At 45.1% G+C, this 22641-nt stretch overlaps 1 protein-coding gene across 7 annotated transcripts in view; it reads right to left on the bottom strand.

The window, feature by feature from the left end:
* SEPTIN8 (septin 8) overlaps positions 1-22641 on the bottom strand; it is a 362068-nt gene that overhangs the window by 148613 nt on the left and 190814 nt on the right. For all 7 annotated transcript variants that reach the window (XR_010179623.1, XM_063928173.1, XM_063928171.1 and 4 more), the window contains 4 exons: positions 11414-11575; positions 8795-8891; positions 7130-7298; positions 973-1105 (listed from right to left, as the gene is read on the bottom strand). Coding sequence is in view for 6 of the 7 variants with exons in the window: in XM_063928173.1 (XP_063784243.1) it covers positions 973-1105; positions 7130-7298; positions 8795-8891; positions 11414-11575 (561 nt within the window). In the remaining variant the exon portion in view is untranslated. The remainder of the gene's footprint in view (positions 1-972; positions 1106-7129; positions 7299-8794; positions 8892-11413; positions 11576-22641) is intronic.

Below are 22641 nucleotides of genomic sequence, written 5' to 3'. Positions count from 1 at the left end.
CTAGTGAAAGTAATATTTTAATTAATAATGTAAGTACAATTTTAACAGTTTTTCATTCAATAAACTGTTCTATTTCACATTATATTGCTGTATGATTCATTGCTGGCTGTTCTTCAATACTCACACCATTTACTAGTAGTCTATATCTTTATCCTTTACATCAATTGAACAAAATCATTTTAATAAACATTTCCCTTGCTGCCTTCTATGATTCTATGTAATCACATTAATTGCTCAATAGCTTTTGAGCTATTAAAACATTATTATGTGAGCGTTCTAGTTACTAATCTATCTTCTCTCTCCGGTGTCTAATGTCACTTGTCTTATCCATCACACTAATCATTTCAACTGTGTTCAAGTTTTTACATTTCCGATTCATTACCAATCTGTGGTTTCTCTCTATCTCCTGCACCCAACGTTGCAAACGAAATGGCGGTAGTCACAAGCGAGTGGTAGAATATAGGAGAGATTAAAGTTTTGAAGAGTGATGTCTAGATCAGAGGAGCACAAGCAATTCCAAAGTTAACGCTAGGCTTCATACAGTGACTTTTATAGGTAAACCTGTTGTGCCATATTAACACACAGGGCAACTGCTCATCTCTGCCGTACACTGATGCATTAATTACAGATGTGTCCTCATAGATAAGCCTCAATACACCATTGCAATGCATCAGGACACTGCACAGATCCATTTGTTATGCAACACTTGTATATCTCTGTAAGACGGAGTCTGTATTTGTATCACATCAGAACTTGGCCGCGACTGCTGCATCGTACAACTCGTATACTGATTTCAGTTGCACACGTATATACAAGTGTTGCATATCAATTTAGTCCGCCACAGTCCTGGTGTTTCTTAGTAACACATCTGTACATGTGTTAACAAGAGAAAAGGCTGCCATGAAGAAGATAGATGGTTATGAAGTCAATCTCACTGTGGCATGTATGGTGAACGTTAAGAACATGACTGACCTCACGCTCCTTCTCCTTCAGCTCGGCCTCCGTCTCTTTAACCCTATTTACGAACATCTGCCGCATTTCCTCCTCTTTCTGGTGCAGGTCCTCCAGGAACTCTTTCCTTTTTGCTTCATAGGTCTCCTGAAGACTGAATGCCAGAAACAGCAATGTTAATTTATAAAGCGTCAAGAAAAACCCTTCTCTAACAATACATTAAATAATCTGGCATTTGCTATACAGACCCTTGCACTCTGCAACCAAACACCCATTTCTGTAGAGCTTCACAAGGAAAGACTGATGTGGAGTTTATTGTAGAGGTCCATTACCAAACTAAAGTTATTACTTAAAATAAGCTATGTTACCGAGACGGCAGTAGGAGCACACACTCTATAGTAAAGTCGCTTAAGACACATAGCTGTGTAGGTAGTAAGAGCAATGGGTAGTGTACATGATAAAATAAGAAATTTACTTACCGATAATTCTATTTCTCATAGTCCGTAGTGGATGCTGGGGACTCCGAAAGGACCATGGGGAATAGCGGCTCCGCAGGAGACTGGGCACAAAAGTAAAAGCTTTAAGACTACCTGGTGTGCACTGGCCCCTCCCCCTATGACCCTCCTCCAAGCCTCAGTTAGGATACTGTGCCCGGACGAGCGTACACAATAAGGAAGGATTTTGAATCCCGGGTAAGACTCATACCAGCCACACCAATCACACCGTACAACTTGTGATCTGAACCCAGTTAACAGCATGATAACAGAGGAGCCTCTGAAAAGATGGCTCACAACAATAATAACCCGATTTTTTGTAACAATAACTATGTACAAGTATTGCAGACAATCCGCACTTGGGATGGGCGCCCAGCATCCACTACGGACTATGAGAAATAGAATTATCGGTAAGTAAATTCTTATTTTCTCTGACGTCCTAGTGGATGCTGGGGACTCCGAAAGGACCATGGGGATTATACCAAAGCTCCCAAACGGGCGGGAGAGTGCGGATGACTCTGCAGCACCGAATGAGAGAACTCCAGGTCCTCCTCAGCCAGGGTATCAAATTTGTAGAATTTAGCAAACGTGTTTGCCCCTGACCAAGTAGCTGCTCGGCAAAGTTGTAAAGCCGAGACCCCTCGGGCAGCCGCCCAAGATGAGCCCACTTTCCGTGTGGAATGGGCTTTTACAGATTTTGGCTGTGGCAGGCCTGCCACAGAATGTGCAAGCTGAATTGTACTACAAATCCAACGAGCAATAGTCTGCTTAGAAGCAGGAGCACCCAGCTTGTTGGGTGCATACAGGATAAACAGCGAGTCAGATTTTCTGACTCCAGCCGTCCTGGAAACATATATTTTCAGGGCCCTGACTACGTCCAGCAACTTGGAATCCTCCAAGTCCCTAGTAGCCGCAGGCACCACAATAGGCTGGTTTAAGTGAAATGCTGAAACCACCTTAGGGAGAAATTGAGGACGAGTCCTCAATTCTGCCCTGTCCGTATGAAAAATTAGGTAAGGGCTTTTATAGGATAAAGCCGCCAATTCTGAGGCACGCCTGGCTGAGGCCAGGGCTAACAGCATTACCACTTTCCATGTGAGATATTTTAAGTCCACAGTGGTGAGTGGTTCAAACCAATGTGATTTTAGGAACCCCAAAACTACATTGAGATCCCAAGGTGCCACTGGAGGCACAAAAGGAGGCTGTATATGCAGTACCCCCTTGACAAACGTCTGAACTTCAGGAACTGAAGCTAGTTCTTTTTGGAAGAATATTGACAGGGCCGAAATTTGAACCTTAATGGACCCTAATTTTAGGCCCATAGACAGTCCTGTTTGCAGGAAATGCAGGAAACGACCCAGTTGAAATTCCTCTGTAGGGGCCTTCCTGGCCTCACACCACGCAACATATTTACGCCAAATACGGTGATAATGTTGCACAGTTACATCCTTCCTGGCTTTGATCAGGGTAGGGATGACTTCATCCGGAATGCCTTTTTCCTTCAGGATCCGGCGTTCAACCGCCATGCCGTCAAACGCAGCCGCGGTAAGTCTTGGAACAGACATGGTCCCTGCTGGAGCAGGTCCTTTCTTAGAGGTAGAGGCCACGGGTCTTCCGTGAGCATCTCTTGAAGTTCCGGGTACCAAGTCCTTCTTGGCCAATCCGGAGCCACGAGTATAGTCCTTACTCCTCTCCTTCTTATGATTCTCAGTACCTTGGGTATGAGAGGCAGAGGAGGGAACACATACACTGACTGGTACACCCACGGTGTTACCAGAGCGTCCACAGCTATTGCCTGAGGGTCCCTTGACCTGGCGCAATATCTGTCCAGTTTTTTGTTGAGGCGGGACGCCATCATGTCCACCTTTGGTTTTTCCCAACGGTTCACAATCATGTGGAAGACTTCTGGGTGAAGTCCCCACTCCCCCGGGTGGAGATCGTGTCTGCTGAGGAAGTCTGCTTCCCAGTAGTCCACTCCCGGAATGAACACTGCTGACAGTGCTATCACATGATTTTCCGCCCAGCGAAGAATCCTTGCAACTTCCGTCATTGCCCTCCTGCTTCTTGTGCCGCCCTGTCTGTTTACGTGGGCGACTGCCGTGATGTTGTCCGACTGGATCAGCACCGGCTGACCCTGAAGCAGAGGCCTTGCCTGACTTAGGGCATTGTAAATGGCCCTTAGTTCCAGGATATTTATGTGAAGTGACGTTTCCATGCTTGACCACAAGCCCTGGAAATTTCTTCCCTGTGTGACTGCTCCCCAGCCTCTCAGGCTGGCATCCGTGGTCACCAGGACCCAGTCCTGAATGCCGAATCTGCGGCCCTCTAGAAGATGAGCACTCTGCAACCACCACAGGAGAGACACCCTTGTCCTTGGAGACAGGGTTATCCGCTGATGCATTTGAAGATGCGATCCGGACCATTTGTCCAGCAGATCCCACTGAAAAGTTCTTGCGTGGAATCTGCCGAATGGAATCGCTTCATAAGAAGCCACCATTTTTCCCAGGACCCTTGTGCATTGATGCACTGACACTTGGCCTGGTTTTAGGAGGTTCCTGACTAGGTCGGATAACTCCCTGGCTTTCTCCTCCCGGAGAAACACCTTTTTCTGTACTGTGTCCAGAATCATCCCTAGGAACAGCAGACGTGTCGTCGGAATCAGCTGCGATTTTGGAATATTTAGAATCCATCCGTGCTGTCGTAGTACTACTTGAGATAGTGCTACTCCGACCTCTAACTGTTCTCTGGACCTTGCCCTTATCAGGAGATCGTCCAAGTAAGGGATAATTAAGACGCCTTTTCTTCGAAGAAGAATCATCATTTCGGCCATTACCTTGGTAAAGACCCGGGGTGCTGTGGACAATCCAAACGGCAGCGTCTGAAACTGATAGTGACAGTTCTGTACCACAAACCTGAGGTACCCTTGGTGAGAAGGGCAAATTGGGACATGGAGGTAAGCATCCTTGATGTCCAGAGACACCATATAGTCCCCTTCTTCCAGGTTCGCTATCACTGCTCTGAGTGATTCCATCTTGAATTTGAACCTTTGTATGTAAGTGTTCAAGGATTTCAGATTTAAAATAGGTCTCACCGAGCCGTCCGGCTTCGGTACCACAAACAGCGTGGAATAATACCCCTTTCCCTGTTGTAGGAGGGGTACCTTGATTATCACCTGCTGGGAATACAGCTTGTGAATGGCTTCCAATACCGCCTCCCTGTCGGGGGGAGACGTTGGTAAAGCAGACTTCAGGAACCGGCGAGGGGGAGACGTCTCGAATTCCAATTTGTACCCCTGAGATACTACCTGCAGGATCCAGGGGTCCACTTGCGAGTGAGCCCACTGCGCGCTGAAATTCTTGAGACGGGCCCCCACCGTGCCTGAGTCCGCTTGTAAGGCCCCAGCGTCATGCTGAGGACTTGGCAGAAGCGGGGGAGGGCTTCTGTTCCTGGGAAGAGGCTGTCTGCTGCAGTCTTTTTCCCCTTCCTCTGCCCCGGGGCAGATACGAGTGGCCTTTTGCCCGCTTGCCCTTATGGGGACGAAAGGACTGAGCCTGAAAAGACGGTGTCTTTTTCTGCTGAGAGGTGGCCTGGGGTAAAAAGGTGGATTTCCCAGCCGTTGCCGTGGCCACCAGGTCCGATAGACCGACCCCAAATAACTCCTCCCCTTTATACGGCAATACTTCCATATGCCGTTTGGAATCCGCATCACCTGACCACTGTCGCGTCCATAACCCTCTTCTGGCAGATATGGACATCGCACTTACTCTTGATGCCAGAGTGCAAATATCCCTCTGTGCATCTCTCATATATAGAAATGCATCCTTTAAATGCTCTATAGTCAATAATATATTGTCCCTGTCCAGGGTATCAATATTTTCAGTCAGGGAATCCGACCAAGCCACCCCAGCACTGCACATCCAGGCTGAGGCGATTGCTGGTCGCAGTATAATACCAGTATGTGTGTATATACTTTTTAGGATATTTTCCAGCTTCCTATCAGCTGGTTCCTTGAGGGCGGCCGTATCAGGAGACGGTAACGCCACTTGTTTTGATAAGCGTGTGAGCGCCTTATCTACCCTAGGGGGTGTTTCCCAACGCGCCCTAACCTCTGGCGGGAAAGGGTATAATGCCAATAATTTTTTAGAAATTAGCAGTTTTTTATCGGGGGAAACCCACGCTTCATCACACACCTCGTTTAATTCATCTGATTCAGGAAAAACTACGGGTAGTTTTTTCACACCCCACATAATACCCTTTTTTGTGGTACTTGTAGTATCAGAAATGTTCAAAACCTCCTTCATTGCCGTGATCATGTAACGTGTGGCCCTACTGGAAAATACGTTTGTTTCCTCACCGTCGACACTGGAGTCAGTGTCCGTGTCCGGGTCTGTGTCGACCACCTGAGGTAACGGGCGCTTTAGAGCCCCTGACTGTGTTTGAGACGCCTGTACAGGTATTAACTGATTTGCCGGCTGTCTCATGTCGTCAACAGTCTTTTGTAAAGTGCTGACACTATCACGTAATTCCTTCCATAAGACCATCCAGTCAGGTGTCGACTCCCTAGGGGGTGACATCACTAATACAGGCAATTGCTCCGCCTCCATACCATTTTCCTCCTCATACATGTCGACACAACGTACCGACACACAGCACACACACAGGGAATGCTCTGATAGAGGACAGGACCCCACTAGCCCTTTGGGGAGACAGAGGGAGAGTTTGCCAGCACACACCAGAGCGCTATATATATACAGGGATAACCTTATATAAGTGTTTTTCCCTTATATAGCTGCTGTATAGATTTATCTGCCAAATTAGTGCCCCCCCTCTCTTGTTTTACCCTGTTTCTGTAGTGCAGGACTGCAGGGGAGAGTCAGGGAGCTTCCCTCCAACGGAGCTGTAAGGAAAAATGGCGCCAGTGTGCTGAGGAGATAGGCTCCGCCCCCTTCTCGGCGGCCGTTCTCCCGCTTTTTTATGGAAAAACAGGCATGAGTTAAATGCATCCATATAGCCCAGGAGCTATATGTGATGCATTTTTTGCCCCCTAAGGTGTTTATATTGCGTCTCAGGGCGCCCCCACCCAGCGCCCTGCACCCTCAGTGACCGGAGTGTGAAGTGTGCTGAGAGCAATGGCGCACAGCTGCGGTGCTGTGTGCTACCTTATTGAAGACAGGACGTCTTCTGCCGCCGATTTTTCCGGACCTCTTCTGCTCTTCTGGCTCTGTAAGGGGGACGGCGGCGCGGCTCTGGGACCCATCCATGGCTGGGCCTGTGATCGTCCCTCTGGAGCTAATGTCCAGTAGCCTAAGAAGCCCAATCCACTCTGCACGCAGGTGAGTTCGCTTCTTCTCCCCTTAGTCCCTCGATGCAGTGAGCCTGTTGCCAGCAGGTCTCACTGAAAATAAAAAACCTAAAACTAAACTTTTTTCTAAGCAGCTCAGGAGAGCCACCTAGACTGCACCCTTCTCGTTCGGGCACAAAAATCTAACTGAGGCTTGGAGGAGGGTCATAGGGGGAGGGGCCAGTGCACACCAGGTAGTCTTAAAGCTTTTACTTTTGTGCCCAGTCTCCTGCGGAGCCGCTATTCCCCATGGTCCTTTCTGAGTCCCCAGCATCCACTAGGACGTCAGAGAAAACACCTTCTATTAAACTGTTGTCAATGTTGAGCCTTCCCCCAGACCTACCTGAATGGCTGATTGTCGGGATCTGTATCTTTAAAACCCATCTCTTCAAGCTTGCAGCGTCTGTATAGCTCATAATGACGTGTGTGCGTCTGCTCCCTCAGATCTTCCATGTTAACCCGGATCAGCATTTCCCTCAGTTTTACAAAGTCACAGTGGCTCTCATTTTCAACTGTGAATAGAGAGAGAAACATAGGATATTACTAAGAGAAGATATATACCGAAAATCTCTACTGCAATTATATTTCACTAGAATCTTTCAACAAGCTATATGTAGGAAGTGACACAAGCCAAAAGCTCCAGAGTGGTGGCTGGTTTGCTGTTTCCATGTAATATAACTGTTCTATAGATTGGAAAATTTTATCAAAATTTTATAATATATAGGTCATGTAGTCCTTGGCTATTAACCAAAGTCACCCTACTTTGATTTGTGGAAAGCATTTATAATAATGAGTATTTCCCCCACAATCACAGTTCACTGTACAATAAAGCTGCACTGAAAAGGTTGGACACTTTTTAGAGGTTAAGGGCCAAACTCAAATAGCAGCGATAATTTACTGTACCAGGTAAATGGGGGTAACTTTGGGCTTTAACACCCAGGGCTATTCAATTACAGCCCCTATCCTCGCGCAGTAAGTTCTCCAATACTGTGCATTAAGCTATAGAATCCAGGATAAGTTCCCGGAGCTACGAGAAACCAATTTGCAGCACCTGCAATCAAGAAAGTAAACACATTTTCTTTTTGTGGCCTCCACAGGCTCAAACAGAAATCCACATTAACTGCCGCCTACAAGCTGATCGCACAGCTGATTGGCTATACCTGAACAGGCATGGCCAATCAATTAGCTCACATTAACTAACTGCGGCTAATTGAATTCGGCCCTATTAGATTGATCTATTTAAAAAAAATATTTTTTTTGCTTGTTTGCCACTTCCTAAACAAAGGTTAGTAGTTTTTAATCAAGCAAAATGCTCTTCACTGTCCTGTGCCACATATAGGATGGTCTGTAGTAAGGCAAAACATTAGGGGATCAATCAAATTGGGTGCAAGTTTGTAAATGGGAGTTTTCTCAAACTTCAAAATGGAACTCAAACTTTAATTAGAAATGCCTATTCTTAGTACACGCTGTGGTTGTCTGTGAATGGTCTACTGAATGCGATCTGAGAGAAGTGGGAAGACCTTCCTGGCACCCACAAAAGTGACAAACGCATTAGCAGAATCAGAGAAGGTTAAAATTAAAAAACAAAACAAAAAAAAACAAATATTAAGCAAATAAGTTTGTTTGTTTTTTTAATTACAAAAGGAATTAAATAGAAAATGCAAAAAACAAAACAAAGTTCAAGAAAAAAAGTGATTTCACAGTAGTTTGACAAATTTTGGAATACAAATAATGATAAAAAGAAATTCTGTTTCATTGAAATAAATACTTTCATTAAAATTGGTGTTCATAATAAAAACTTTTTTTTAACCCCAAAAATACAGATGTAATTAATTTATTAGGCAAATTAAGCTAAATGGTGTGCATACATAACGAACACATAAAATAGTAGGGTTTCTATAAGGTTAGTGACGCATAATGGCAAATTGCAGTTGAAGCATACTTCAATAGGAGTCTTTTTTAATGCTAAAAGTGAAATTTGTCTCCATATTCAGATTCTGTAACATACCTTGGACAACTCCCCATGGGTACTGTCTAGCTCTCACCAGTTTATTTCCAACTTTTACCTCCTCTGTGCTTCCAACTACAGCAAATGGGAGATGAGCCTAATATAAATAAACACACACATCATCATAACTAAATATGGCTGCATCAACTCAAGACAGGTAACATTACATTTCCAGCTGCCTGGTTAATGCTTTCATTTCTATATGGTCAACTAAGGTGTGGATCAGAGTCGACAGTAACTAGGTTGACCACTATTGGTCAACAGTGACTAAGTCGACACCTGAGATAGGTAGACATGGTCATTAGGTCGACATGGACAAAGAAAATGGGAAAAAAGGTCGACGTGGGTTTTTTAAGTGTCGTTTTCTTCGTAAAGTGACTGGGAACCCCCAATTAATGCACCGCTTCACTCGCCATGCTTCGGGCAGGTTACCGTTGCCAATTATAGTCCACGTGGGATGAAAAAGTTCATAAAAAATTAAGGGGGGGGGGGGTGAAAAACTCATGCTGACCTTTTTCCATGTCGATCTTGTGACCATGTCAACCTAATGCATGGCAACCAATAGTGGTCAACCTAATGCATGTCGACCTAAAGACCTGAGATACCGGTCAACTGCACATTTACCAAAATACAGCAAATTGCTTTGTTTTTTGGCTTTCATTACTATTTTTAGCCATATAAATATATCCAAATGATGGTTTTATTTTCTATGCAACTTTGCTCTGTATAATAAATAGTAATAATTATTAATTATTGTGATTTTAAGGGTTCTTCACAAAATTGTTTATGTGAAACCTTTGACACAACAGAACACTGTAAAAGTATTCAATTGTAGTAGTAACTAAAATGATAGAGTAAGGAGTATATTTGCTAAAGTGCGGGGGTTTTTTATTTTTTATTTTTAGAAGTGGAGATGTTGCCCACAGCCACCAATCAGATTCTAGCTATTATCTTCTAGAAGGTGCTAGATAAAATGATAAGTACAGGGCGATTCAAAAGTCACGGTACACCCTTGTTTCAAAAACTGTGCAGGAAATGGGAAAACTGAATACTCCAGTAAGGTATGGGTGAGGTGGGCTTTCTTTTAGGGCATGCATGTCCAAACTATGGCCCTCCAGCTGTTGAGAAACTACACATACCAGCATGCCCTGACACAGCTTTAGCATTCTATGACAGCAAAACTGTGTCAGGGCATGCTGGGATATGTAGTTTCACAACAGCTGGAGGGCCACAGTTTGGACATGCCTGTTTTAGGGTATGTACCGAACATGGGCGCCATCTTGAAATTAGCCATCTTGAATCTAAGTCCGTTTTTTTCAAACGAATAGGGGGGACCGTGTAACACACAAAACATCAGAATTTGCTGAAAAGGTCATTGCTGCAAACAGATTTGAAATAGCAGTTATGGTTCAAAAGTTACAACACTTTTTTTGTTGCAGGTAACCGAATATGGCTTTGACAAAAGAGAATTGAGGTCATTTTGATGTCTGGAGAACAAAGTTTTCATGTCATAGCTGCAGATTTTAACAACCGGCAGTTGAATACTGGAGTATTCAGTTTTCCCATTTCCTGCACAGTTTTTGAAACAAAAGGGCGTACTGCGACTTTTGAATCGCCCTGTAGAATCTGATTAGTTGCTTTGGGCAACATCTCCACTTCTAAAAAACTGCACTTTAGTAAATATACACCTTAGCATGGGTATTCAACCTCGGACCTACAGCTGCTGTGGAACTACACATCCAAGCATGCCCTGCCTCAGTTGTAGCATTCCTTAAAAGTAAACCTGTGGCAGGGCATGCTGGGATGTGTAGTTCCACAGCAGCTGGAAGACCGAGGTTAAAGACCCATGCCTTAATTGTGTAAATCAGGAATAGTAACAATTTCAAACAATAGCACTAGAGGGCAATAGAGAGCTACAAAGTACCTTTAACAAGTGCTACAAAGCATACTGTAAGTGTTGTACATCTGGGAATGAGATGCCAAACAGAATCAGTATAAAGAAGATTATCCATACATCTCCAGCTGGAAACTATCATTTAGTTACACATTTACGTTAATCAAGAGCAAAAAGGCATTTGCTATAAGAAGTGTCCAATAGATAAAGCTAATTCATTGTGCGGAACTATGGTTCTAGAGGTCCGCCATTCTGAAATGTAAAACCAGGTCAGTTATGTGACCTAAGGACATAGAGGGTCTGATTTGATTTGGCAGCAAATAAAATAAGCAAGTAACATTGTAATTGGAGCAAAGCTTGCTGCAATGCAAGGGGTGCAGATACATTTATTTTTTGCATGTGGGGTAAATGCAGGGCCACCTTAACATATAGGCACACTGGACAGATGACCAGAAACCCGCTGATGCTCTAGGGCACAGTGATTCAAGAAAGTGTGGAAAGTGACTGGAAAATAAGAATTCCGAGAAAGGTCCTTTTTCGGGGAGGAAGAGGGCTGGGAGAAAAAAAAAAAAAGACAGACAACAGCACACAAGACCTCTAGCCATTTTTGCATGCCGTTTGGTTATTATTACAAGGGATTTTTCATATTGGATCAGATGTTATTTTCAGTTTGGCACCTCTTTATATCGATATGCATCACTGCAAAGCTTTTTCAATAAACTTACATTCATAACAGAGTTGATCTCGGCCACAGCATCATCATCGGTCGGGAACTGGTAGATCTGGACACCATTGCTCACCAGTTCACTCATGATCTTGATTTTGAACTTGTGGAGCTCACTTTTGGAAATGGTGTCAGCTTTAGCAATGATTGGAATGATATTCACCTGGAGGACAGGAGAATGTTAGAGAATAAATGAGGAAATCCATTCATCACAAAGCAAGTCCTCCTGACAGACTGAAGAAGCTAGCGTAGAACACTAATAAACATTAGTATTTTAAATAAATGCATTACAACTTTTCAAAAATACAAACAAGTAGTAAATCCCTGGTTTATAGTAGTCATTCAAGATTTGCATGTGTGAATTCCAAACTGACCTGTTGGTTTATTTAAGATTTTCAGATTAATTGTATGAGTTTATTAGAATGACTGACAGTCAGATTTCTTAGTGCTTCGTGTGTGCATCTGCATTTTTCGCTTTCCTGTATGGAACCAGAAGTCTCAGTATGGTGGCCCCTTTTATGTTTAACCACTTAACAGACTATGCATACAGCGGGTAAAATAAGTACTGAACACATCAACATGGTTCTCAGTAAATATTAGTTGTAATGGGGCTATTGTAATGAAATTTTCACCAAATGTCAGCAGCCACCCAAGCAATCCACATATGCAAAGTTATCAAACCATAGCTGTCCATAAAGTTATTTGTAATAATGTGAAATGATAGAAAAAAAAAATATTGAACACAACAAGAAAGAGGTGCAAAAAAGGCATGGAAAGCCAAGACACCAGCTGAAGGATTCAGTATATCATTCAAAACTTATCAGTAATTAGAAAGCAATCCTGCTCCTTATCAGTGCAAATTATTATAAACTGGTTCAGTCCCAACTAACGGTCTACAAAAAGGTCTCATTACCAAGGTATCACACAAGACACATCTCACGATGGGTAAAAGCAAGAAGGTCTCACAAGACCTTTGTGACCTTATAGCTGCAAAACATTTTGCTGGAATTGGTTAAAGAAGGATTTCTAAACTTCCGAATGTTCCAATGAGCACTGTTGGGGCCATAATCCGGGAGTGGAAAGAACATATTTTCACCTTAAACCAGCCGCGACCAGGTGCTCCTCGCAAAATTTCTGACAGAGGAGTCAAAAGAATTATCAGAACAGTTGTCCAAGAGGCAAGGACTACTTGTGGAGAGCTTCAGCGAGACCTAGAATTAGCAGATACTATTGTTTCAAAGAAAACAATAAGTAATGCACTCAACCGTCATGGCCTATATGCACGCTCACCATGCACCATGGAAGAAGACTCCATTGCTGAAGAAAAAGCATGTTGACGCTAGTTTAAAGTTTGGCGTACAACATTTGGACAAGCCTGTGAAATACTGGGAGAACATAGTTTGGTCAGATGAGAACAAAATTGAACTCTTTGAATGCCATGATACAAAACTATGCTTGGAGGAGAAATGGCACTGCACATCACCCCCAAAACACCATGCCAGCAGTGAAGTTTGGAGGTGGGAACATCATGGAGTAGGGCTGTTTTTCAGCATATGGTACTGGCATACTTCATATAGTTGAAGGAGGGATGAATGGAAAAACGCACAGAGACATTCTTGATTAAAAAAATCTGCTGCAATCTACCAGGATGCTGAAGATGAAACGAGGGTGGACATTTCAGCTATACAATGATCCCAAACAAACAGCTAAGGACACTCTCAATTGGTTTCAGAGAAAGAAAATAAAGATACTAGAATGGCCCAGCCAATCACCCGACTTGAATCCAACTAAAAATCTATGGAAAGAACTAAAGATCAGAGGCCCATGGAACCTTCAAGATTTGTGTGGAAGAATGGGCCAAAATCACATCTGAGCAATGCATGCAAGTATTAAATAAATTTCAGTAAGCGTGTTCAATACTTTGTCCGAGTCATTTCACATTATTACACATAATTTATGGACATCTACGGTTTGATTGCTTTGCATGTGTGGCTTGCATGGGTTGCCGACGACATTTGGGGAAAATTTAATTACAATAGCCCCAATTACAAATACATTTACTGTGAAAAAAGGTTGATGTGTTCAATACACGTCTGCATGCATGTCTGTTTTGCATCTCCTTCCCATCCCCCTGTGTCCATTGGTCCCCACTGTAAAATTAATTTTGCACCCCCATCAGAAAGAGCGCCATACCCCCCCATGGCAAAAGTTTCCCAAAGGGGACTGATTCCAGTGCCCCCAGCATCAACCCCCAGTGTCAATGCCCCCCTCCCTATGTGCCACTATACAGGTCATTCATGTTTTATTCTTTTAAATATGTTCACTCATCCCCAGCCAAACAAACATTTTTACTGGGCAGTACATACATCCCCCCTTGCCAAAACATTATGCCCACCTTATTACTCCACCCCCTACCTAATTGCAGAGCGGCAGCGATCAGCATAGTTGTCCTGGGGAGGGGAACCATGTTCCCCTCCTAGCACTTTTAGTTCCGGCAAGTTCTCAGACTGCCGTTCACAAGGCATTCTGGGGCACGCATCTGGAGTAGTGTCAACAGTCAAAGACTCCCACGTGGCTGCAGGAGGCAGTCCAGTCATATCACATACGTTTATGCCAAGCAAGTGGTTAAAATTAGGATGCTCAGTTTAAGTTGTCCCTCCCACACACCCCTTTCCAGTTGGTTTACTTGTAAGACTCTACAAACCACGGTGCCATACAAGGTTACAAATCACACATCTAAATAGAACCAGAAACCTTAAAGGATGACATAGGAGGTGCATATGTGAGACAGGGGGTAGAGGTGGCTTTGCTTATGAGGGCTTACAGACTATTTTACAACACTGTTCATGTACACTAATCTATATCCAGTAAGATTTCTGGCTGGCCAGAGGCAACAACCACTTCCGTATCAGTCAGTGACATGGGCTAGTTTGGGTACTCAGGAAGCACGGCGATTTTATCTGATCACTTTCTGTAAGTGAAGAGTAAAAGCAGAACCTGTAAATGTTCTAGTTGAATTTCACACTGAAGAACAGAATGTAGAATACAAACATTTGACTTTATCTTTTAAGGACCATTTATAATCTAGATTGCAGAGAATTATGAAGTGCTGCACTTTTAAGCACCTGTGTTCAAGCATCTTAACAAAAAGAAAAGGTCAGACCCAAGACTAATGGTGCCCATACACTTGGGAGATAATCGGTGCTAACCTTCGATTTAGACCTCATCTGTGAGAGAAATCGAAGGATTGTAAGCACATTTTAGGTACCTTTCGACGCGATGCGTGGGAACGTCTGTCGAATCTCACGTCTCAAAATAGTATGTGCTGCACTTAATATTTCTCAAATCGCAGTGCGATCGAATGTTTTTAAAAACGCATGCTATATATCGTACTGCGATGGGCACCCGCCGGGAGCGGATGGAGGCCGCTCCCACTCGGCGGTGACGTGCCCATCACGTGATTACCATGCGATCTACAGCCTGATTGCATGGTAATCACTTTGGCAGTTCAGGTGCGATTCATCGCACCTGAACTGCCGATGCGATGCATGTCACGGGCGGGGCATCGCACAAGTGTATGGGCACCATAAGTTATGGATAAACCAGCATTTCACCCTTCCTACGGGATGTAGTTATGTGTCACAATACAGACATTGGCACATTCCCTGCTAACACTCATCTATGTGCACACAGTCCCTTGCAGAAGCATTCAGCTATCTGATGTCACCTGCATAAAGGGGAGATATCAAGGGGCTGAATACTTACGGTATACAAGCATCACACTCGTTTGTTTTACTATCACTTTATCAAGTTCAAAATGTTTTATGATCACATCTACTCCATGTTTTTTTTACTGTGTGGTTATAAAAAGATTAAAAAGATGGAGGCCCCACTTTCCTGGATGGAGATAGTGTCTGCTGAGGAAGTCCGCATCCAAGTTGTCTACTCCCAGAATGAAGATTGCCGACAGCGCCAACGCGTGTTTTTCTGCCCAGAGGATGATTCTCGTTACCTCTGACTTTGCAGCTCTGCTCTTCGTTCCGCTCTGTCGGTTTATGTAAGCCACTGTCGTTACATTGTCCGACTGCACTTGAATGGCCCGATTTCTCAGAAGATGGGCCGCTTGGATAAGCCCGTTGTAGACGGCTCTTAATGCCAGAATGTTTATCGGCGGGCCGGCTTCCAGACTTGACCACCTTCCTTGGAAGGTTTCCCCTTGAGTGTCTGCGCCCCAGCCCCGGAGACTTGCATCCGTGGTTAGAAGGATCCAGTCCTGAATCCCGAACCTGCGGCCCTCTAGAAGGTGAGGTAATTGCAGCCACCAGAGGAGTGAGATCCTGGCCTTTGGCGACAGACTTATTCTCTGGTGCATGTGTAGATGAGATCCCGACCATTTGTCCAGGAGATCCAATTGAAAGGACAGAGCATGAAACCTCCCGTACTGCAGACCCTCGTAAGAGGCCACCACATTCCCCAGAAGGCGAATGCACTGATGAACCGACACCCGGGCTGGCTTCAGGACATCCCGGACCATTGTTTGTATCACCAACGCTTTTTCCTCTGGAAGAAACACCCTCTGCACTTCTGTGTCGAGGATCATTCCCAGAAAGGACAACCTCCTGGTTGGTTCCAAATGTGATTTTGGAAGATTCAGGATCCAACCATGTTCCTCGAGAAGCTGGGTCGTGAGAGCTATGGACTGTAGCAGCTTCTCCCGGGACGAGTCCTTTATCAGCAGATCGTCCAGATATGGAATTATGTTCACCCCCTGTCTGCGGAGAACCGTCATTTCCGCCATCACCTTGGTAAACACCCTCGGTGCTGTGGAGAGGCCGAATGGCAAGGCCTGGAATTGAAAATGACAGTCCAACAGTGCGAATCGGAGATAAGCTTGATGCGGCTGCCAAATCGGAATGTGGGAGGTACGAATCCTTGATATCCAGGGATACCAGGAATTCCCCCACCTCGAGACCTGATATCACCGCCCTTAGAGACTTCATTTTGAACTTGAATTCCCTCAGAGAGGGGTTTAATGATTTTAAGTTCAGAATAGGCCTGACCGAACCATCCAGTTTCGGTACCACGAAAAGGTTCGAATAGTAACCTTTGTTTTGCATCTGGGGAGGAACTGGTACAATAACCTGAGCCTCCACCAACTTCTGGATGGATCCCTGTAAGGTAGCCGTGTCTGCCGGCAAAGCTGGCAAGCCTGATTTGAAGAACCGGTGAGGAGGGAGATCTTGAAATTCCAGCCGGTACCCCTGGGACACAATATCCTGTACCCAGGGATCCAGGCCGGACAACACCCAGACGTGACTGAAATGTCTGAGTCTCACCCCCACCGGCCCTACCTCCGGGCCACGCGGTCCACTGTCATGCTGAGGACTTTGGCGTACCTGAAGTAAGCTTCTGTTCCTGGAAAACCGCAGCAGCAGGTTTCTTGGATTTTGGTCGACTTCCTCTAAAGGTGTTGGACAGTTTGGCCTTTCTTGTTTTAGCAACCCGAAAGGACTGTGATGTAGCTGAAGAAAACGGTTTCTTCATAGCAGGTGCAGCTGAGGGGAGAAAAGGAGACTTACCCGCTGTAGCCGTGGAGATCCCCGCATCCAACGTTTCCCCAAACAGAGCCTGACCCGTGTAGGGTAGGGTCTCCACACCTCTCCTGGATTCCGTGTCGGCAGACCACTGACGCAGCCACAGTCCTCGACGAGCTGAGACAGACATGGAAAATATTCCTGCAGCCATTGAACCCAGGTCTTTCATGGATTCCACCATAAATCCTGCAGAATCCTGAATGTTAAGTAAAAATAATTCAACGTCACTTTTATCCATTGTATCCAAATCCTCGAGTAACGTGCCTGACCACTTTACTATAGCTTTGGAAATCCATGCACAGGCAATAGTAGGACGTAGTATCGCCCCTGAAGCCGTGTATATGGATTTAGTATCAATTTTTTGCGATCAGCCGGCTCCTTTAAGGCGGTAGATCCTGGGATAGGCAAAACCACCTTTTTCGAGAGTCTGGATACAGATGCGTCCTCTATGGGTGGGTTTTCCGGCTCCCCGCTTGCTAGGGGGGCCAGTGACTCACTCGCCACTGATCTTCTGGCTCTGTAATGGGGTGGCGGCATGCTGCCGGGGTGAGCGATCCCCTGTGGCGGGGAACGTTCAATCCCCTCAGGAGCTCAGTTACTGTCAGCGGAGATAGTGGCTCAGACCCCGTAGGGCGGACACTACTCCCCCCCCCCCCCCTCCCTAGTCCCACGATGGAGGGAGGCTGTTGCCAGCAGCTTTCCTGTAAAAAAATAAAATCTAAAATAAACTTTTACTAAAGAAGCTCTGTAGAGCTCCCCAAGCTGTGACTGGCTCTTCCGGGCACATTTTCTAAACGGAGTCTGGTAGGAGGGGCACAGAGGGAGGAGCCAGCCCACACTCTCAGACTCTTAAAGTGCCAATGGCTCCTAGTGGACCAGTCTATACCCCATGGTAATAATGTGGACCCCAGCATCCTCTAGGACGTAAGAGAAAGAGTATTTAGTTCCTTTGACACAGGAAAAGTTGCTGAGGCTTTCTTTTTTATATTAAAATAAGACTCCTCAGGCTCCCGTTACCTCATCAGGGATACGCAGGACATCTCCGATAGCTTCTATGAGAGCCTCTTTTCCCTGTGAAAGAGTAGCCTCCCCCACCTCCACATCAGAGTCAGGCTGCATAATATGAGCCAAAGGACGTTTTTGCGAACAAATGGCAGGGTACTGAGACGCTGGTTTGTGTACCGAGTCTCTGTTCATAAACTCAGTCAGCGATAAATGTCTTAAGTATTGCGTCTCTTTCTCATTGCGGGACAATTTAGAAGAGATATTGGAAATCATTCCCCTAATGTTATCCAGCCAAGCTGGCTCTGCCCCACTAGCCTGGGAGGGTACAATGCACTGAGTACACTGCAGTGAACCCCCTGGAGAAGAGGAACACTGTACCTTACATGAAACACACTCTTTGACATACAATTAACCCACAAAGAACCTTCAAGAGACACAGATAGCCTGGAGCCAGCACCCAGTGCCCTTACTGCTAATGCCAAGCTTAGCCGGGTCGCAGACTAAGTACCCAGGGGACTTAGTATACTAGTAAGCGCTCCCCCCCTGTTATGACCCCCTGGTACCACTGAGGTAATCTGAGTCTCTCCGGAGGAGCTGTGCGTCCCTGTCAGTCAGCGTCTGTGTCCACTGCAGAGGAAAAATGGCGCTGGTGAGCTGCTGGATCCGCTCACAGTGAAGCTCCGCCACTTCTATGGTCCGCGGTCTTCCCGCTTTTTTGTACTGGCTGAGGTAATTTTTAGTGCTTAAAATGGAGTCAGTCGACTTTTAAGTCTGTAATGCCAGTCTGGGTACTGTGTACACCCATAGTGTACTTAGAGTTCGCTCCCTCAGAAGCGGTGCGTTCGCACTGTGTACTAAGTCCGTAGACTCCGCTGCCCCCGTAGAAACTGTGCATCTCTGTACCCTCATGCCGCCACAATGGCTGGTGACCCGCTAACCAGGACGCCAGCTTAGTACTCACCACTCTATCTTCTGGCTTTGTTAGGGGTGGCGGCGTGCTGCGGGAATGTACGCTTGCCGTGGTGGGGCGTGGGAATAGTTCCCTCAGGAGCTAGTGTCCTGTCAGCGGAGAACAGGACCATCAACCCTTCGAGAGGTTGGGCGCCACCCCCCTCCCCTAAGTCCCACGAAGCAGGCAGGCTGGTGCCATCCAGTCCTGCCTGAAAATAACAAACAGAAAAAATAAATGCAGAAAACTCTTCAGGAGCTTCCATGCGACATGACCGGCTCCTCCGGCCACATTTTCTAAACGGAGTCTGGTAGGAGGGGCATAGAGGGAGAAGCCAGCACACACTATCAAATTCTTAAAGTGCCCAAGGCTCCTAGTGGATCAGTCTATACCCCATCGTACTAAATGGATCTCCACTATCCTCTAGGACAGGGGTGGGGAACCTTCTTTCTACCAAGGGACATTTGGATATTTATAAAATCCTTCGGGGGCCATACAAAAATTAACAACTTAAAAATGAGCCTGCCCCCAGTCAGTAGATATCCCCCAGTAGATATGCCCCCAGTCACTTGTAATGCCCCAGTAGATATTCCACCAGTCAGTTGATATGCCCCCTAGTAGCGACGCTTACACACCCACATTAAAAGGGGGAAAAAAACACAATACTCACCAGCCCTGCTCCTGCTTCCAGACCGTTGCCCTCCGCCTGGCCGCTTGCTCCTCAGAACTATGGGAGAGATGTCCTGACATCTCTCCCATTAACACCGCACAGCAGCACACGCACACTGCCAGAGCCGGAAGCTCCTGCCTCCGGCTGCTACTGAGGGTAAGGGCCGAAACACACGAGGCGGCTGGCGCCGCCAGGCTAACACCCGGCCGGCTTTAAACCGCTGCAGTGATGTAAAGACACATGCAGCGCAATGTGTCCTTACACACGGCACGGTCCCGGCCCGGCTGCCGGGTCTCACCGGCTGCCGGGCGGGCGCCTGGCCGTCTCTGCAGCCAGTGAACCGTGTGTGTGTGAAGGGGAGCTTTCACACACAACGGTTTTTTCCCAAGCCGTGTCTAATGCTGCGCATGCGCACAGCATCACACACGGCTCAAAGCCGTCCTGTGTGACAGACTCTGCCGGTTTCTCCCGGATGGCAAAAAGCCGGACAAAGTTTGTCCGGCTTTTTGCCATCCGGGAAAAACCGGAGTGTGTGTTACAGCCCTTAGAATCCAGGCGCCCACTAGTAACAAAATCTCAGTGGGTGCCTGGCTAGGTGAGCCTGGCCAGGCCGGATCAAGTGGCTCTGCGGGCCTTCCACTGCCCTCGGGCCTGAGGTTCCTCACCCCTGCTCTAGGACGTAAGAGAAAGTGACTCACATTCATTAATTACATTGTCTAGACATTTCATTACATACTGTGTACATATTAGGGAAACGTGACTAACATTAATCACTGACCCTGTCATTCCATATCTCCTTGTATAAACCAAGTGCATGTGCTCAGACAGTTTCCTGAGGTAAATGTGATGCATGCGCTAATGTTACATAGCTGGATCTAACATGAGAGGTGCCTGGCTCAGCATACACATGAAATCCCGTTTTTATTATTCCAGAAAAATTTCTCCAAACTTTTCACAGCACTTTGTAGACAACATAAATATCCGACTAAACCATTGGAAAGGAGGAGAGCTGAAGCAGTTTAAAAGTAGAAAGAAGTGACATTTTCTTAATTAAAAAATATAACAAAAAAGCAAACAAACAAAACCCAACACTTTGGGGATACGCCCAAACACAGGACTTTAGGTGCCCAAAACCACGACAATTTAATTGTGACTGTTCATTTTGGCGTCTAAAAAAATAACATGTTTAGACGGGAACCAACATTTTAATCAACTGAATTCACCCCATTATATTCCTGAGCTGCAGATGAAACATGCATCAAACTGTTGTGAGCCCCAAAGTTGTGATCATAGGGAAGATATTTACTTATGTGCCGCAGACTCGCTGTTAATTACTTAGTTAGCAATAGCCTGAAATGGCTGATCCTGCAAGATCTCCCACTCTGCTTCCTAGAAATATAGTGTTAAATATGGAGTACATAGGAGCTTGGATCTTATGTAAAATGGGGACTAAGAGGCATGTGGTGCAATTGTGGAGCAAGAGAAAGGCATTTTGTGATGAGATGAGGAGGTTCTTTGTTTGCATGCAGACTGTTGTTGGAAATAAGGGTAACGTGTATACACCTTCAGAAAATTGGAAAATAGATTAAGTTGTCAATAAATGGTCTACGTATACACAAATATTTTAGCAACAGCTCATTTAATATCTTATTAGTGCATCTCTCTCACTTTCTTATACCAGTGATGTTTTTAGACATTTACATACAGATAGGAAGTTTATTTTATTACAGCACAAATTTCTACAAGTTGGTATTTATGAATTGTTCGTAAAGCTATGACTAAACCTTTACTTTGTAAATCTAGGTATTGTTAGACTTTAACAGAAACCGTTTCCAAGTATAGCGATGAATCGCCCTACCCCCAAACTTATGCTCACATTAGAACAGTAATCAATTATGTTTCTAGTGTAAAGTCAATTCTCTGAATCAGTAGACTATTGATGTTGAGGTGTCAGGAGCAGAACATTACAAGCATGTTGGCAGGATGTCATTGTAATCACGTGTTAGATCTGCTAGGGACTAAAGTGAGGAGTAGGAGGATACATTCATATGAGGAGTGCAATGTGTAGGAGAAAAACAACCAAGAATGGACCAGATGCCCATCTGCTATGTAAGTGCAACAGTGTTCCTCCACTCCATTCTTCTCTGGCAAAATAAAAAGTTACTGTTTTACAAAGCCCGACTGTTTATGTTCTGCATGCTTCTCCTAACCCACCTCCAACTTGTTCTAGCACTCCCAATGAACTCTCCCCAGACCTCACACACTACACACACTGTAATGAAAGCTTTAGGCAGTGAATATAGTTGTTGGTTAATGACCACTCCCCTACATGCTTGGGAACAGACATATAATCAAAGCTTTTATCAAGCAGTCACTTTCTTCTGACACATGCAGAGCCAGATGAAAAAATAAAATAAAAATAAAAAGATGCAGAGCTCTGCAGTGTAGCCACCAAGTAGCTTTCACACTTCCAGATTAATTAAGGAGCACAGATTTGGGACAGACGCTTACAATACACAACATTTACATTAAAGGGACCACACGGTGGTAGATAAAACATCTAAAGGAAGGGTCAATCAGAGGTGCTCTCAAATTCCTTAAGGAATACAAGCTGAGGGAGGCGTTCTAAACTGCTGCCTAATGGCCGCATTCAGCTGTGCATCTGCACTGCAGGCGCTGTCACTACTGAGAATTCCACACATGCAGGTCAGCCACAAACACACAGGCCCTGGGGTGTACAACTGCAGGCACATACATAGGACTATTACATTCACAATCTGGAATTTAATTAAAAAAGAAATACACATATATATGTATGTATTTACATGGCATTATTTTTTTTTACTATGTAGTTTATGTTTGTCTGTCTGACTTTATATTTTTGTGTGTATTTTTGTTTTCCACAAAACTAATTTACACTGCAATTTATTCTTGTACACTTGTCTGTTTATACCAATAAAATACTATTGGCAGTAACAAATTGCCCTCAATGAATCTTTGGGAGTTAAAAA

This window comes from Pseudophryne corroboree, chromosome 6 (assembly GCF_028390025.1).
Source record: "Pseudophryne corroboree isolate aPseCor3 chromosome 6, aPseCor3.hap2, whole genome shotgun sequence".
NCBI lineage: Eukaryota > Metazoa > Chordata > Amphibia > Anura > Myobatrachidae > Pseudophryne > Pseudophryne corroboree.
This window is presented reverse-complemented; position numbering and strand designations above follow the sequence as displayed.